Source organism: Phragmites australis, chromosome 8 (assembly GCF_958298935.1).
Source record: "Phragmites australis chromosome 8, lpPhrAust1.1, whole genome shotgun sequence".
Taxonomy (NCBI): domain Eukaryota; kingdom Viridiplantae; phylum Streptophyta; class Magnoliopsida; order Poales; family Poaceae; genus Phragmites; species Phragmites australis.
In genome coordinates this window covers 7,199,276-7,216,504 of record NC_084928.1, presented here as the reverse complement: position 1 = coordinate 7,216,504, position 17,229 = coordinate 7,199,276, and the positions used below count along the sequence as shown (strand labels likewise).

The 17,229-nt window shown below is 41.3% G+C and overlaps 1 protein-coding gene across 1 annotated transcript; it reads right to left on the bottom strand.

The window, feature by feature from the left end:
* Nucleotides 1-12,162: 12,162 nt before the first annotated feature.
* Nucleotides 12,163-13,378, bottom strand: LOC133927567 (uncharacterized). Its single transcript, XM_062374030.1, has 2 exons — nt 13,119-13,378; nt 12,163-13,036 (listed from the first exon to the last, which is right to left on the bottom strand). The coding sequence occupies exons 1-2, from the start codon at nt 13,376-13,378 to the stop codon at nt 12,163-12,165; spliced, it is 1,134 nt and encodes a 377-aa protein (XP_062230014.1).
* Between the last annotated feature and the right edge of the window lie 3,851 nt (nt 13,379-17,229).

The window sequence follows — 17,229 nt, the reverse complement described above, 5'->3', positions numbered from 1 at the left end:
CACATGGGCTTAGGCGCTGCTGACTGGATCAAGATCCATCGAAACTTAATGAACTTAAAAGATCAATGAGTACAACTTTATGGCGGCCGTCTAACCTTGACTCGACTAGAAGAAACCATATAGTTTGTTGGATCGCGTTTTTGGGTTCCCCTCTGCTTCTTTGTATCCTTTGGGTCAGAAGTAAGAAGGAAGGGAAATCGAGCCTGACGCAAAAGAGAAGTAAGGGAAAAGGAAAAATGGGTTTGAGGTGGGTCAGACTGGACTGAGATCTAGGAAGAGGAGTGTTGGCCTGATAGAGATTTAGAATTAGAATTGATTTAGGAATTAATTAGAGAGGAAATGATTCAATTTTGAACAACAGACAAAAATCCAAGAGAAGTCAGTAAACACCAACACACAACATGGTTTATTTTGTGCACGTTTTCAAATTTCGAGAAATTTAAATTTGATGTATATTTTGGGAATACTTTACTCGTATTTACACACTTTACTCGTAGTTACGCACTTCAGTTTGGAATTGTTGTAAATTGAAAAAAAAACATTTTTACTGATTTTTAGAAGTAAGCATAAACATAGGGTGCTACATAGTTCCAATCCAAGAAAGTAACAGCCTAGGGGGCTTCTGCAACGAATACTTTTTTTTTTCATCTCCAACACAATGGCACGAAAAGATGCCGCCGACCATCCTGCGTCTTGTTTTGGCGGTTCCATTGATAATGAGGGCAAAAATTCTCGTTATACACAAAAATCAGTTTTTTTTGCGCTAATGGTAATTGGCTCTAACAGAGCTAAGAAAAACATTGACAAATAGGGATAGACTTTTGAAAAATGCCACTAGAACAATTGAGCATTTCCCATTGGCAGATCAGGGATATGTTCAAGCATCGGCGATATTTTAAGTTGATCTCTGCATCCATAAGATGTCAAGACATACAGAATGCACACAGCCATAATGTGAACCTAGCACCGGTAAGATGTGAATTTTTTAAAAGACTACATTCTACTAAAGTTTCAAGTTTGTTATTAACTACCTAGTCATACATGTGTGAACCTATCATATGAAACCTCTCCGTAATAGTTTAGAAAATATAATATTGAGATGATGTGATCTGATATGATTTGAAGAGCAAATTTGACGCGTGCTTCCCCTGACGCAACGTCATCTTCGCTCGGGTCCTTAGCTAATAGAGTATGTTATGATTCAAGTACTAACTCTCGAAGAAAGAGATGAAAGATTAGTACTTGTAAGTTATCTAAATTTATATAAATTTTTAAAAATATATTCTTTTAGCTAATAGATAATAACTCTCTATAACCATTACCAGCTTCCTCTCTTTTCCTGCGGATAAAAGATGTCTAAATTATTGCTAGATAGATGCAGTTGTCATCATCACGGAGTATTAGTAAATTACCAAACTAAGTGGAAAGGGGCAGCCACTCTAAAGAATTTATTTATATAGACTGTTCGTAATATCCATACGAGATATTTTTTTAACCGTATGTGAAAAGAGTCTGTACAAATCAGATTTATATAGACATGTTTTGAACCGTCTGTACAAAGATTTGTATATACGGCTCATTACTTCATGGTGCTTCTAATTCAAGGTGCTTTTAATACGGTAGCGCCCATAATATCGATCTCTTCTTCCACATACTACTGGTATCCTTAGATTTTTTATTCCCCTTTCCAAACACAACATCGAGATCTTTAAGCATATTGTGCACCTCTTGACCACTGTAGTACCGTAGACATAAATCTCTCTCTCAATCCGTCGAATTGTTCCTTCATATTGCGGTACGGGTGATACCTATTAAAGAACATACGGTGGCGCATGAACACCGTTTTATGCAAATGGGGCAGTTACATACTCACGGTACCATCTAAGCAATGCGGGCACACCGAGTCTACATGTTTACTCTAGCCCGAAATGTTAAGTAGTGGAGACAAATCATTGCTCATGCAGACCAATAAGGCGCGTAGCATATTTGTATGCATCCCATACTTATGTCCATTCGTTTCATAATATTTTTAGATCTTTCATCAATGGTCTTAGGTATACGTCAATATCGTTCTCAGGTTGTTTCGAGCCTTGGATAAGCAGCGATATCATCCAGTACTTCTATTTTATACACAACCAAAGAGGTAGGTTGCAAATACTAAGAACAACTGGCCAAGTGTTGTGTCTACTGCTCATGTTCCCAAAAGGATTCATATCGTCCGTGCTCAAAGCAAACTTTATATTCCTCGGTTCTGCACCAAAATCATCGAAGATCGTGTCGATGTTTCTCCACTGGGGAGAATCAACAGGGTGCCTTAGTTTTCCATCTTGCTTGCGGCCCTCTGAGTGTCAGCACAACAATTTAGTCTCTTTTTGATTCACAAACAAATGCTTAAGATGCAGAATTATGAACAGATACCATACCACCTTAGCACAAATTCTTTTCTTTACCTCGTTGTCGTCTGATTGACTCTTATGCTTGTATCGAGATACTTTGCATACTGGACATGAATGCAAGTCTAATAGATCTTTATGGTTGAGGATACAGTCGTTCGAACATACATGTATTCTTTATACATCCATCCCCAATGGACAAAGAACCTGCTTTGCTTCGTATATGCTTTTTGGTAGCTCATTTCCATCTAAAAGTATGTCGAGTTCTAATAGCATCATGAAACTTTTATCTGACCAACTATCGCTTGTTTTCAATTTAAGCAGTTCAAGCACGGATATCAACTTTGTGTATTCCAGTTTGCATCTAGGGAACAAAGGCTTCTTTGAGTACTCAATCAAGCATATGCATTTGTTAAAGTCTCGATGAGTACTCAAGTTCACGTCTGCATCGCATAGCATCTGATCCAATCTATCATCATTGTCTGCAGCACCATAGTCACCATCATATGTACCAAATTCCTTGTCATCTTCTCTTCTTACGTCAACTTTGGGTTCTTCGACGATACCAACATCTTCGTATAACACATTCTGTTCTTCACCATGTTTGGTCCAACATGTGTAGTCCTGTTTCAAGTCCCTGATAATCAAACACGCTTGGATCTGTGGGACTACGTTCTGTCTAAGAAATGACCTTTCATTTTTACAATCGCAACAAGAACAATATATAAGTTTAACAACATTCTCCAATCTATTCTCCTCAACATCTACTAGAAAAGTCATCCCACCATCAAGGTACATTAGTTCGTATGTGAACCGTATATCCAGCCACGATCCATCTTCAATATATGAAGTAAATTAATATCAAATCAACCTAATAAAATAAAGCAACCAAGTTTTTCGTCAAAAAAAATAGAGCTATCATACATGCATGCATGAATGAACCATACAAATAATAATTAATTTAAAAATAATTAATGATTACTATTATATTAATTATATATATGAATACTAAAAATAAGGGTAACATTAATTCAAAACTTGTTGTTAAATACTATAGTTATCGATAATTTTATGTTTATATATCAAAAATCTAAAATTTATCTACAACACTAGATTAAAGTTAGCCATTTATAGTAACACATAATTAAACCTTCATCTATACTTTGAGTTTCATATATACCTAGACCAACTAATATATTCTAGTTCATCATGAAAAAACTCTAAATCTAGATGTAGATATAGTTGATCTCTCAAAACTAAATTAAAACATAAATCTACATTATCTAATAAATAGAATAAAACTATATTATTATGGAAAAAATCTAGATCTAGATCTAGCTAGCTCTCAAAACCAAGATCTAGACCATCTAAACCAAAATAGAACATAATGATTACCTTGGAGTGACAAATGCCAATAAATCTTCAAGTTTCACCGAAATCTAACAATTTTTTTTTGTCAAAATCGCTCTCTCCTCCAAAAGTGGCGCACTAGTTTTCACTATTTGGGCGCCACTATTCTGCTTCAATTCGGAGGTAGGGGAAGATGTACTATTCTAATAGTACAGATGGCTTCATGTTTGAAGTCGTTTGTACTAAAGTGTCCCACGTCTCACCGACTATTTTCTCAAACGTCTCTTTTCTGGAGCCGTCTGTATTAATATTGCAGACAGCTCGTGTTTGGAGCCATCTGTGATATTTGTTTTATTACATACGGTTTCAAATACAAGTTGTTGTATTAATATCACAGATGGCTCGTATTTGAAGCTATCTGTGATATTCTTTTTATTATAAACAGTTTTAAATATGAGCCGTCTGTACTAAAAGCATCCCCCACTTTCGGAGGGGTCTCATCATTATCACAGACGATTTTTATTTAGAGTCGTTTGTAATAATCTTTACATAGACGGCTCACAAAACCGTCTATACAGAGGCTCCTACTAAATTATTTTTATAGTAGTTAGCGATCTCCCATATCTAAAAAATATTCATCTCTCGTTTCTTTAAAAAAAAGTCCATCTCCCGTTTCTTATTAAAAAAAAGATGTCCATCTTCCGTTTCTTTTAAAAAAATATTCATCTCCCCTTTCTTTAAAAAAATGTCATGTCCATATCCTATTTCTTAAAAAAAGATGTTCATATTCCGTTTCTTAAAAAAAAATGTTAATCTCCCGTTTCTTTCTCTGCTATTTAAAAAATAGGTAGTAGTCTGTCCACAGCAGTCACGACGTCCTGCCATACCTCCCGAGCTCTGATAGTGAACCCTCTGCCGTCTCGTCGCACTCCGCCCTCCCCTAAAACCCGCACATCCGAACAATCCACGTACCGTCGCAACCCTCATCCACCCCTCCCCTCTCCCTTTCTTGGCTCCAATCCATCACACAACCACCCTAAGCCTACAACCACCCTAAGCCTACAACCACCCTCCCGGATCCCACTCTTCCGCTCTCTCTCCTCCCTCCACAATCCCGCACCATCACCGTCAGCTTGCAACATTTTGTCATTGCAATCATATAACAAGTGGCCGTTGCGCGAGTTTTGTCTATTTTCTGATACAGTGTGTTGTTTTCGAATTGATTGGTTCTTTCCTGAAATTATTCCAGGTTCCCGTCATGTCGTTGGTGCGTTCATAATGCCCTGTGGGAACTGCTTTTACTGTGTCAAGTACAGCTTCTTTGGATCATGACATCCCTTTTCGCTATAATATCGATGTTTTCTTGATTATATGCATGTGCATTAATTTGATACAGGGCCAATAAGATCTGTGTGCGTCTTTCCTTGCATATAATCGTGCTAAAGGAACTCTATATGATGGTGAAACTCGTCTGTTTCTAATCGGCAATGGTAATATGAGAATTTTTATTTTCAGACGTCTTTTCACTTTTCAGCCTACTTTGAAGATCTTTTGAGATACAGAACGAGTCGAACTCCTACCAATTCACTTTATCTATAGAATTTTGCCACTGTACTACCAGCCCGTCCGCTTCTGAGAATATTTCTTTTGATCATTCATCAGTAATGCTGCAGTATAATTGTGTTTTGCTCAAAGTATCAAGAAATGTTCAATCTACAGGGAAAACAGTGTACATGTACAGTATAGGTGGCCTTGCAGAGTACTGTGTTGTGCCAGCCAGTGCACTAGCAGTTCTTCCTAACACATTGGGTAGTAATGAGATTAACAATTAGAGGGAAATAAATAGGTATTTTAACAATTTTTTCTGAAATTGATGATTTTCTCCTATTTAGATCACCTAACGTAGTTCAAAACTCAAGCGGAAGTAAAAATCGAGATAAGTTTTCATAAGAGAAAATCGAAACAACACAACTACACAAATGATATATAAACCATATGTTCTATTTAAGATCAATTCATATGTCTTAGCACTCAAAAGATTGTAACTAGTAAAGAAGAAAAGATGAACACCGAGCAATGAAACTCTCTAAATTGATTGTTTAGAGACAAGATAATTCAAGACTCTATCACATAAACATGTGTATACGAATTTTATACCTCTAGCAACAGAAAGAATGACCTCACAAGATGCTAAAAATTCAGCCAAAAACCAAAACAAAAAATAAAATTGAAAAAGGAAAAATTGCACACAAGGCAAGAGAACCAAGAGAGAAACTAGAAGGATGTGAATTTAAGTATATGAAACAAATTAAACTTTATTACTCAAAGAGATCAGCTCTATTTTAAGAGGATTATAAAGATTTTTCTCTAAAATTTTCACCTATTACATAGGCTAAGCACTTATACTCTTCTCCACTAAAACCCTAGCACAATGCTCTTATGTATGTGACACAAGAGACTCAAATATCTGGCGCATTCTCTCCCATAGTCCTACCTTTCTATTTATAGGCCTATAAAACTTGACTTCTAAGTTTCCTAGTTTTTTTCTCAAAATATCTCTCTTTTGTAATACACTTCTACTAACCATCGAGAGTATTTTAGTCTATTTTCTTCTCTATTCATCGGACGGTTGTAGTGTCTTTACAACTTAGCTTCGCCTCGACGTAAGCTTCGTGATGGTGTCACGTACTCCTCACGATTTTGAGACCAAACCGTAAAATCCTAGCACGCTTCTCAAAGTGTGACTAGCCGCCACTTGCTTCCACTGAAGCAAGCGCTCCGATGATGACGTGTGTTCTCCATCTTGTGATCTTGACTGCTGGCAAATCTCTCCTACTCTCGATCCCTCGGGTCACCTTGTCACTTGCACCGGCATCCCCTTCGTTTGACTTTGTCAACACATCATCTTCATCATCTATTTCATGCTTTACTTGATCTTCATGTGTACAGTTAGGATCACTCTTGACTCTGCCTGACCCTTCTTGATCATCCGGCACTAAGCACCCGCTTAGCCCCGATCACCCGTTCTCGACCGCCAAGTTGCATTCATCACCTCCACACATTGAAACAAGCAAACACATTTCTCCATACTCCAAAACATCTTCAGCTTACCACAAAATCAAAAACTTCAACTCAGAGCATATCCTGCAGAAAACGTGAACACTAGATATTCCGGTGTGTTATGCTCCTGAACACCGGACCATCCGATGTGTGTAACACTATCTGTTCCAGGAAAATTTTGCTCTCTATAAGAAAAGGTCCGGTGAAAGCTTTTGATGATCTCATGTCCATCACCGGATAATCCGGAATGTGCCAATTCACCGAACCACCTTTCTGCAACCTCTCTGTAACAAAAGGTCTGATGCATTCTCCGATGTTGATAATCTCAGCGCCAGACTCCGATATACATAATTAAACTTGGTGTCAAAAATCTCCTCTGCAAAAAATAATCTGACGCTCTCAAAGTCCATCACCGTACCATCCGTTGTTTCCTTACATTTCTGCTTCAGCCCTGAAAATGCTCCAGTGCTCTCACCGTAACAGCGGACTCCGATGTGATAAAAAAACACACAACGGATGTTCCGGTGAGGTATAATTTCCTGAAATTTAAAATAGTCTGCTCCAATTTAAACTTTAGTTAGCTATAAATAAGATCCCACATATAAAAGCTCATATCAACTAAAATTATTTTAAATCTAATATTATCAATAACCCATCATATATAACTAAGATATATTTTAATTTCGTTTCTGCATAGCCATACATAGAGTCTGCAATCCTTGGACGTGCAGTGTTTACCGCGTATGGTGCCCTGAGGCATGCTGCTGTATTGCGTGCTGGTGATTCAGTAGCTGCGATTGGAGTTGGAGGGGTTGGATCAAGGTTAGCTGATGTATGATATGAGGATGTTTCCCATCCATGTTTCTCTATTTAATTCTGACTATGAAAAACAGAAGCATCACCATCTTCTCTCATGTGTGGCTTCAGATGTTCGTTTGACGGATGCCGGACACTTGCTAACGAACGGAAACCAAACTGAACAGTGAAAGATTTTGGGGGTTTAGACCGTCTTCAACAGAGCCCGTTTCCACGCCGCAAACTACTGTAGCGTCAGTTTTACGGAGCGAAGTCGGCCGCAAGCGACTCCAACAGACGTGGTATCGACTGCAACAGGGATGCGGGGTGGCGCGCAGTGTCGGCAAAGATACGGAGCGATGCGGTGTCCTCAACCCTGTGCGCGAGCGGAGTGGAGAAGTGGCGGTTGCTCCCGCGGAGCGGCGGAAGTGGAGCTGGCGAGCCCGTGCGGCGGTGAGTCGGGCGGCTTCGGACTCCGGCGGAAGCGAGGACCATCCGGGTACCCGGGAGACTCCGCATCGTCCACCGCAGCGGATGACTAGTGCGACACAGATCCAGCGATGGCGCTTCAATCTTCCCCACCGTCCGTGTGCTCGGCGGCAGTACCCGAAGCGAGGTCGTCAGCAAGGTTGTGGTACGTACTCCGGTCTTAGGTCCATGGATGGGTGTGGCCGACGGCCGGAGCGTGGGCTGCTCGATGGCGGGACTGATTAGGGATTGGTTGCTATGTGAGCTGGTCGCCGGCTGGATTGCATATTTTAGCGATTTGCGTCATAGATCCATGTAGTTCGTAGTGTATGCCCAAATGTCTGTTCCGGCTTCAAGAACCAAAGATTGAGATTTCGATTTGATAGGAATCGGCCTTATTAATTTGGTAGATCTACCATTATCAGTGCATGATGCTTGTTGAATATGCAATCTTTGAGATGAAATATAGTTCCTTTGAGTGCAACTTGTATCAGTGCATGATGCTTGTTGAATATGCAATCAGTGGGTTGTCAAATGGATTGTCAATTAGTGTGGAGTTGGGGTTCGAAGGGATGTGATGAACTAGTTGACAGAATTGTGCCAATGTGATTGTATGAGCTTGTAGTCCATCTGAGTGCAGCTTGTAGGTCTGCAAAACATGCAAAAAAACTATGACTGAATGCTGTTACTTTGCCCTAGGTGCATAGAGTTTGATAACAGGAATGTAGGCATGAACTTTGCTGAGGCCTGTAGGTACTGAACAATCTACTGTCGAATTGAATGTATGTGTATATGAACAATGTGTTTCATTGCAGCAAATGTTCAGATAGTTGGCATGGCTATGGTCTTTTTATGCCTATATTTTCAGGAGATGCATCTCTGTCCAACAGAATGTAGGATTCTTTTGTGGCACGGTTGTTTTGATAGGATTGTTGTATGCCACTTTGACTGAATCAATGAACCTAGATGTCCATGATCAATGTATTCAAATCGTGCTACAGTGTTTGTTCAGTTTGTAGGAATTGCAATTGACCTTTGTATGGCTGTAATTGAGCTATGGTCTTTGTATGGCTAGTAGGATTGCTTGTCGGCAAAGGTTAGGTCAATAGGAAAGTTATGGTCCTAGGAGGGAAAATGTGCCAGTTGTTGTAATGTAGATGTGTGTACACGGTTTGGTTCCTCTACATGATAGGAAGCTGTAATGCATTGGAAGATCAATATATTTGCCACATTGTGTTAGGTCATGAACTGGATGCCCTTAATTGTGTACATGTAGAGGAAGCAACATGGTTCCTTCTTCCTAGGATGATAAAGTGTCGTGTTTACCTGGTACCTATAGTGGGGGCTCGGGTTTTTGCAAATAAAGCCGGCAATTTAGTTGCTCATCAAGCTGTACTGATCTTTGACAACGACATGTACATAAAATATCCTTGATTTGCAGTGAATATTAGTTTCTCAGTTTAGGCATCCCTATCGTTGGTTGTAGATGGACGCTGCTTCGCTTGCCGTTCTTGTCTCAAAAATGCAGGACCATGTCCAACAAATGGCAGCCGAGTTGAAGAACGTGGTGAAGGACAATTTGAGTACGGAGAACACCCCCGCTGATGTCGACCTGAACCGAGCTCTGCTTCAGGTAGACAACATTGCGGGGGACTTGGAGCAGCTCGTCTTCCAAGTTGAAGATGCGTTGCGGACCGAAGGCGAGGGCAAACATGTCTTGTAGGGCTGTAATGTAGAAGATGAAGGGTCCAGTTCACAGGACGTTGACGACGATGACGTTGTTCCTGTGGATTGGAGCCCTGATGACCTGCTGTGCGGAGATTCAGTGGAGTCCATGTCCGTAGAATCCGATAGGTCTTGGCGTCTTCAGTGAAGTGCATCATGTATTCTATTGTAGGGTATGTGGTAAAGCATTGTGGAGTGTAGTGGCCGAACTAGTTGGTGGTTTGTACTCCGATAATCGAATCTACTGTTGGTTAACTTTGAATGGGTACTGTCTTTGTCAACTAATGGGCCGGGTTCTTGTATTTCATCACGTTTGTCACGCATTGCAGGGACAGTATGGAGTACGCCCCATTTCTTCGTGGTGACGAAGATGAGATTCCTTGGGATGATGTGGTGCCGCCTACCCAGGACGACATCTTCGGGACCCAGCCTCCTTTGGCACAAGAGCAGCAACCGAAAGGACAGGGAGATTTACCAGCTGCAGGTGGTCGTGGAAGCAGTTACACCATCCAGGAGGACCTTCATCTTGTGAAGGCATGGCTAAACGTGAGTATGGATCCCGTGGTGGGGAGCAACCAAAGTATGGGGGCTTTCTGGATCGAGATATTTTTCCACGAGCACAAGGACTTCCAAAGCACACGCAACAAGAAGTCTCTACAGGGAAGGTGGACCTTCATCAACGGCATGGTGCAATGGTTCTGCGGCCACTATGCTAAGGCCCTCCGTAATAGGAGGAGTGGGATGACGGAACCAGACACGGTAAGCAACATTAATGTGCTTCGTGTACGTTCTCTGCAGTGAATGTGTCAAATAACTACGGACTTGTTCCCTTTTCAGATAGCGGCGGCATGTCAGATGTTCCAATCAGTGGAAAAGAAGGAGTTCACGTTGCTGCCTTGCTGGGTGGAGTTACGTCATCATCCGAAATGGCAATCGGAGGCGTCTCACAAGAAGCAGAAGACGGCGTTAGTGGCAAGCCCGACATCTACGCAGCACGGGGAGTCTTCTCCCGACGTCAACGAAGGGGACGGGCCTGCTGCCACTCCTACCAGTGCTAGCACCTGGCAGAAGCGGCCAGCAGGACGCAACAAGGCCAAGGAGCTCGCTCGCGATTCATCTCATCGAACTCGGCCTCAACATCAGTGATAGAGATGTTTGACAGACAAATTACAATGAAGGAGAAACTTGAGAAGGAACGAGCTGAGCGATTTGCGAAGATGCTTCGAATTGAGCAACAGAGGTTACGCCTTGAGGAGCGTGTGCAGCTGGAAAAGGTCAAGGAGGTGAGGGAAAAGATCAGGGAGGAGAGGGAGATAATGAACATGGACATTTCGCAGATGGATGAGGACCAGTAGGCATATTACAAGAGCCTGCGCTAAAGTATTATTGCTGCTCACCGTGCTGCATCTGCCCCTTGAGGCTTGCCGGCCAATATCAAGACATGTTTCATTAAGTACTTTAATATGCAGGTTCTTGTATTCGTTGAGTTCAGAAATTTTTCAGCTATGTGATACATTTTCTTCATTTCCATAGTACCTTTGAACTTCAAGTAATTGAACTGCAGTCATGTTTCATACATTTTCTTCGGTTCCACTGCATACAGGTGCGTATTGTCAATGTTGTCATGCTGTATAAATTACACCTTTGTATGGTTTCTACAACTATCAGCATTTGTCTTGCCATTTCGGTCTGCATCTGTTTCTGGAACTGGGTGAAGATGCAGCCTTGTGTTCGGCATGCTGTGCAGGGCTGATGCGCCTGCATGCTGTCTAGATGATGCCTTGGATGGTTGCCTGTATGATGCCCTGGATGCTTTCCTGGATGATGCCTTGGATGGTTGCCTGGATGTGGACTTGGATGCCTCGATGATGCTGCAATGACTTGGTGTGCAGGGCTGCTTGCCTGGATGGTTGCCTATATGATGTTGTTTCACATGGTGGGCAAATGCGCCTGGATGGTTCCCTGTATGATGTTGTTTCACATGGTGGGCAGATGCGCCTGGATGTTGCCATTTCGATTTGATACATGCCATTAGGAATTCAAATAGAACATTTTCATTAGGACCACCGATTGTGGATTTTTAATACAACTGATAGAAATTTAGCAACAAGCATCTACGGAAGTACGAAATGCGAAAAGATAACTACATCCAAACATATTACATTTGTTTCGTCAAAGTACTCGAGGTGTGGCCTACTCTCCTCCGTGGAGCTGCCAAAGATGCTCAACTATGTCGTCCCGGAGTTGATGATGAGCCGGTCGGCTTCTAATTCGCCCGTACCTTTGCATAAATGCTTAAATGCTTCAAGTGGGGGGGGGGGGGGGTTGGTTCGTGGGACGGCACCGCATCCTCGCCTGAACCCTCGTACACTTATTCGACTTCCCCTTCCGGTCTCTCATCTTCGATTATCATGTTGTGCATGATAATGCAAGCTGTCATTATGTCATTTAGGGTCTCCTGATCCCAGAACCTCGCAGCTCCACGGACTATGGGAAATCGAGACTGCAATACTCCAAATGCCCGTTCAACATCCTTTCGTGCAGCCGCCTGCTGCACCATGAAGTGTTGCCGCTTCCTGCCAACTGGAGCTTGTATGGGCTTCACAAACGTCGCCCACTCCGGATAGATGCCGTCTACAAGATAGTACCCCATTGTGTAATGGTGTCCATTAATGGAGTAGTGTACCTTGGGTGCTATACCGGCAGCAAGGTTGTCGAGGAGATGTGACCGGTGCAGCACATTGATGTCGTTCAATGAACCTGGCATTCCGAAGAAGGCATGCCAAATCCATAGGTCCTGCGACGCCACGGCCTCTAGAATGATAGTCGGTGCATTGACATGGCCCCTGAAAGAACCGGACCATGCCGTGGGACAGTTCTTCCACCTCCAATGCATGCAATCAATGCTTCCAAGCATCCCGGAAAACCCTCGACGCTGGTTCATATCCAGCAATTGAGCAGTGTCCTCCTCATTCGGAGCACGAAGGTACTCGTCACCGAACACCTCGACAATAGCACGCACGAACCGCCTCATGCTCTCAATGATGGTGCTCTCCCCTAGCCGGAGGCACTCGTCCAGAGAATCTGCAGGAGCATCGTATGCTAACATATGGAAAGCCGCAGTTACTTTTTGCAAGGATGACAGCCCAAGCTCTCCTGCAGTGTTCCTCCTTTGCTGGAACCACGGGTCATGGTCCTCAACCTCCTTCACAATCTTGCAGTACAGGTCACGTTTCATTCTGAACCTGCACGACAACCGACCATTACTACTTCACACATCGTACGTACGTACTACTTTGAAACGGATACCCCAATGTACAATGTTACCTGCGACGAAAAATGTAGTTGGGGTACACCGAGGAGTCTGCAAAGTAGTCGTTGTACAACCGATTGTGGCCCTCTATCCGATTCATGTGTATGCGCTGGTGCCCGGGGATGGACCCGCCCCACGGCCCTCTGCGAGAAGCTTCGACGTCCGCATGCCATGCGGTAAGAGTCGCTAGGACCAAATCGTCTTCCTCATCGGAAGAATCATTGGAGAAACATAGCTCTCTCATGTACTGCTTCCATGCTGCATGAGGCTCCATTTCGTGGCTTGCAAATGAGAGGTCCTCTTCCTCCTATATATAGTGCCTAGCCGAACCTTCCAAGGGAAGAAACTGCTTAGCCTTCCCCTACAAGCCACTACTTTGAAGGCTTCGGCCGTAAGCTGGTTTCTTCCTTGCTTTGGAAGCTTCCTTCTAGTGCAAGATACCACAATTGAATGTCAGCGTAGGGCTATTTTACGGGTCTAAAATAGTAAACACCGAAAAAATACCGACCACATTTACATGTACACCTTGACTAATTAAATTATTTTGTAGCAATAATGTTAGACCGTAGCAGAACCAGTGAAACGTGAAGCTGCGACGGCGGTTATGTCGGTTGGACGTAAAATATTATAATATAGGAAAGAGAAGATAGAGAATGAAATAAGGAGATTCTGTTGGAGATGAAGGGAATGAGGGATGCTGCAATAGTGATAGAGGATGCTCTAATAGTATTTTAGAGAATAAAATTTTAAGGATTCTATTGGAGATAGCCTTATCCTGTGAGCGAATAGAAGAAAAATAGACATCCGAAGCGATCTCCTCCACACGTCATCTGAGGCCGCGACTACTAATTCAAAGGCATGCTCTACCTCGCACCTGACCAGCAAAGTGACGTATAGTATCGTCAAAGTAGGTACTTTGTTCACATGTCGTCGTATGTCAAACTTCTGCAGCTGTTTACAATAGCGAAAGCCTTTGGAGCTTCTGAAGTCATTGCAGTCGGTGTTCTTGATAGAAACTCCAGAATACCAGAACAGTTGGAGCAACCCACACTATAAACGTGGCAAAAGAGGATGCTGTTGAAACGATAAATGCAGCCATCTTTTTGGTCTTTTGCTCGTAAACTGAATATCATAGTACCTGAAACTTAGGAATAAACTGCTACATGCTGTGCTGGTATCGCATCTTAAGTTTATTATAATCTCACTAAAAGATTATACCATGATATAATATGCCAGCAGGTGCTAATATTTGTCTTTCTCCCCTTGCTTCCATTATAGTATATATGCTTGGTTCCTTAATCTTTATATGTATACTTGGAACTAGGTGAAAATCATTGGATCGTACGGTGCGAGGGCCAGGCAAGATCTTTCTCAGATCAGATCGGCTGTCCAGTCTTAAGTCAACGGCTCACATCAGATCGGGCTAAAGTGGTATCTTCCGGGTTCACCGTAAGCCACGGGCTCGTCCCTGGTCAGTCTACATAATAGTAGAATTACTTCTAGATTGATTGATATAAGCAATAATTTTTTTATATGTCTGATGTTAACTTATATAATTTTTTAAAAATGTACTATCACTCAATTAATTTAAAGAAAAAAATTACCTTTTCGCTATAATATCGATGTTTTCTTGATTATATGCATGTGCTTTAATTTGATACAGGGCCAATAAGATCTGTGTGCGTCTTTCCTTGCATATAATCGTGCTAAAGGAACTCTATATGATGGTGAAACTCGTCTGTTTCTAATCGGCAATGGTAATATGAGAATATTTTTTTTACAGACGTCTTTTTATTTTTCGGTCTACTTTAGAGATCTTTTGAATACAGAATGAGAGTCAAACTCCCACCAATTCCCTTCATCTATAGAATTTTGTCACTGTACTACCAGCCGGTCCGCTTCTGAGAATATTTCTTTTGATCATTCATCAGTAATGCTGCAGTATAATTGTGTTTTGCTCAAAGTATCAAGAAGTGTTCAATCTACAGGGAAAACAGTGTACATGTACAGTATGGGTGGCCTTGCAGAGTACTGTGTTGTGCCAGCCAGTGCACTAGCAGTTCTTCCTAACACATTGGGTAGTAATGAGATTGATGATTAGAGGGAAATAAATAAGTGTTTTAATAAATTTTTGTGAAATTAATGATTTTCTTCTATTTAGATGACCTAATGTACCTCAAAACTCAATCGAAAGTAAAAATCGAGATAAGTTTTAATAAGAGAAAATCGAAACAACACAACTACACAAATAGTATATGAACCATATATTCTATTTAAGATCAATTAATGTCTTAGCACTCAAAAGATTGTAACTAGTAAAGAAGAAATGATGAACACCGAGCAATAAAACTCTCTAAGTTGATTGTCTAGAGACAAGAGAATTCAAGACCCTATCACATAAACGTGTGTATACGAATTTTATACCTCTAGTAACAAAAAAAAGACCTCACAAGGTGCTAAAAATTCAGCCAAAAATCAAAATAAAAAACAAAATTGAAAAAGAAAAACTTACACACAAGACAAGGGAACCAAGAGAAATAAAAACTAGAAAGATGTGAATTTAAGCATATTAAATAAATTAAACTTTATTACTCAAAGATATCAGCTCTATTTTAAGCGGATTATAAAGATTTTTCTCTAAAAACTTTCACCTATTACATAGGCTAAATACTTATACTCTTCTCCACTAAAACCTTAGCACAATGCTTTTATGTATGTGACACAAGAGACTCAAATACCTTGCTTATCCTCTCCCATAGCCCTACCTCTCTATTTATAGGCCTAAAAAATTTGACTCCTAATTTTTCTAGTTTTTTTCTCAAAATATCTTTCTTTTGTAGTACACTTCAACTAACCACCGAGAGTATTTTAGTCTATTTTTTTCTCTATTCATCGGACGGTTGTAGTGTCTTTACGACTTAGCTTCGCCTCGACGTAAGTTTCATGATGGTGTCACGTACTCCTCACGATTCTGAGACCAAACCGTAAAATCCTAGCACGCTTCTCAAAGTGTGACTAGCCACCACTTGTTTCCACTGAAGCAAGCGCTCCGATGATGGCGCGTGTTCTCCATCTTGTGATCTTGACTACTGGCAAGTCTCTCCTGCTCTCAATCCCTCGGGTCACCTTATCACTTGCACCGGCATCCCCTTCGTTTGACTTTGTCAATACATCATCTTCATCATCTATTTCATGCTTTGCTTGATCTTTATGTGTACAATTAGGATCACTCTTGACTCCGTCTGACCCTTCTTGATCATTCGGTACCAAGCACCCGCTTAGCCCCGATCACCTGTTCTCGATCGCCAAGTTGCATTCATCACCTCCACACATTGAAACAAGCAAACACATTTCTCCATACTTCAAAATATCTTCAGCTTAACACAAAATCAAAAACTTAAACTCAGAGCACATCCTGCAGAAAACGTGAACACTAGATGTTCCCGTGTATTATGATCTTAAACACCGGACCATCCGATGTGTGTAACACTATCTGTTCCAGAAAAAATTTGCTCTCTATAAGAAAAGGTCCAATGAAAACTTTCAATAATCTCATGTCCATCACTGGATAATTCGGAATGTGCCAATTCACCTAATCACTCTTCTGCAACCTCTCTGTAACAAAAGGTCCGATGCATTCTTCGATGTTGATAATCTCAGCGCCAGACTCCGATATACATAATCAAACTTGGCGTCAAAAATCTTCTCTCTGCAAAAAATACCCCGGCGCTCCCAAAGTCCATCACCGTACCATCCGTTGTTTGCTTACATTTCTGTTTCAGTCCTGAAAATGCTACAGTGCTCATTTCACCGTAACAGCGGACTCCGATGTGATTAAAAAAACACACACCGGATGTTCCGGTGAGGTATAATTTCTTAAAATTTAAAATAGTCTGCTTCAATTTAAACTTTAGTTAGCTATAAATAAGATCACACATATAAAATCTCGTACCAACTAAAATTATTTTAAATCTAACATTATTAATAACCTATCATATATAAACTAAGATATATTTCAATCTCGTTTATGGTATAGCCATACATAGAGTCTGCAATCCTTGGACGTGCAGTGTTTACCGCGTATAGTACCCTGAGGCATGCTGCTGTAATGCATGCTGGTGATTC

Excerpts from the sequence above, each read along its gene's own strand:
- LOC133927567 (XM_062374030.1), bottom strand. The coding sequence starts at position 13,378 with ATGGAGCCTCATGCAGCATGGAAGCAGTACATGAGAGAGCTATGTTTC. Across the intron at positions 13,037-13,118 it reads AACTACATTTTTCGTCGCAG|GTTCAGAATGAAACGTGACC; the intron begins GTAACATTGTAC and ends GTTGTCGTGCAG.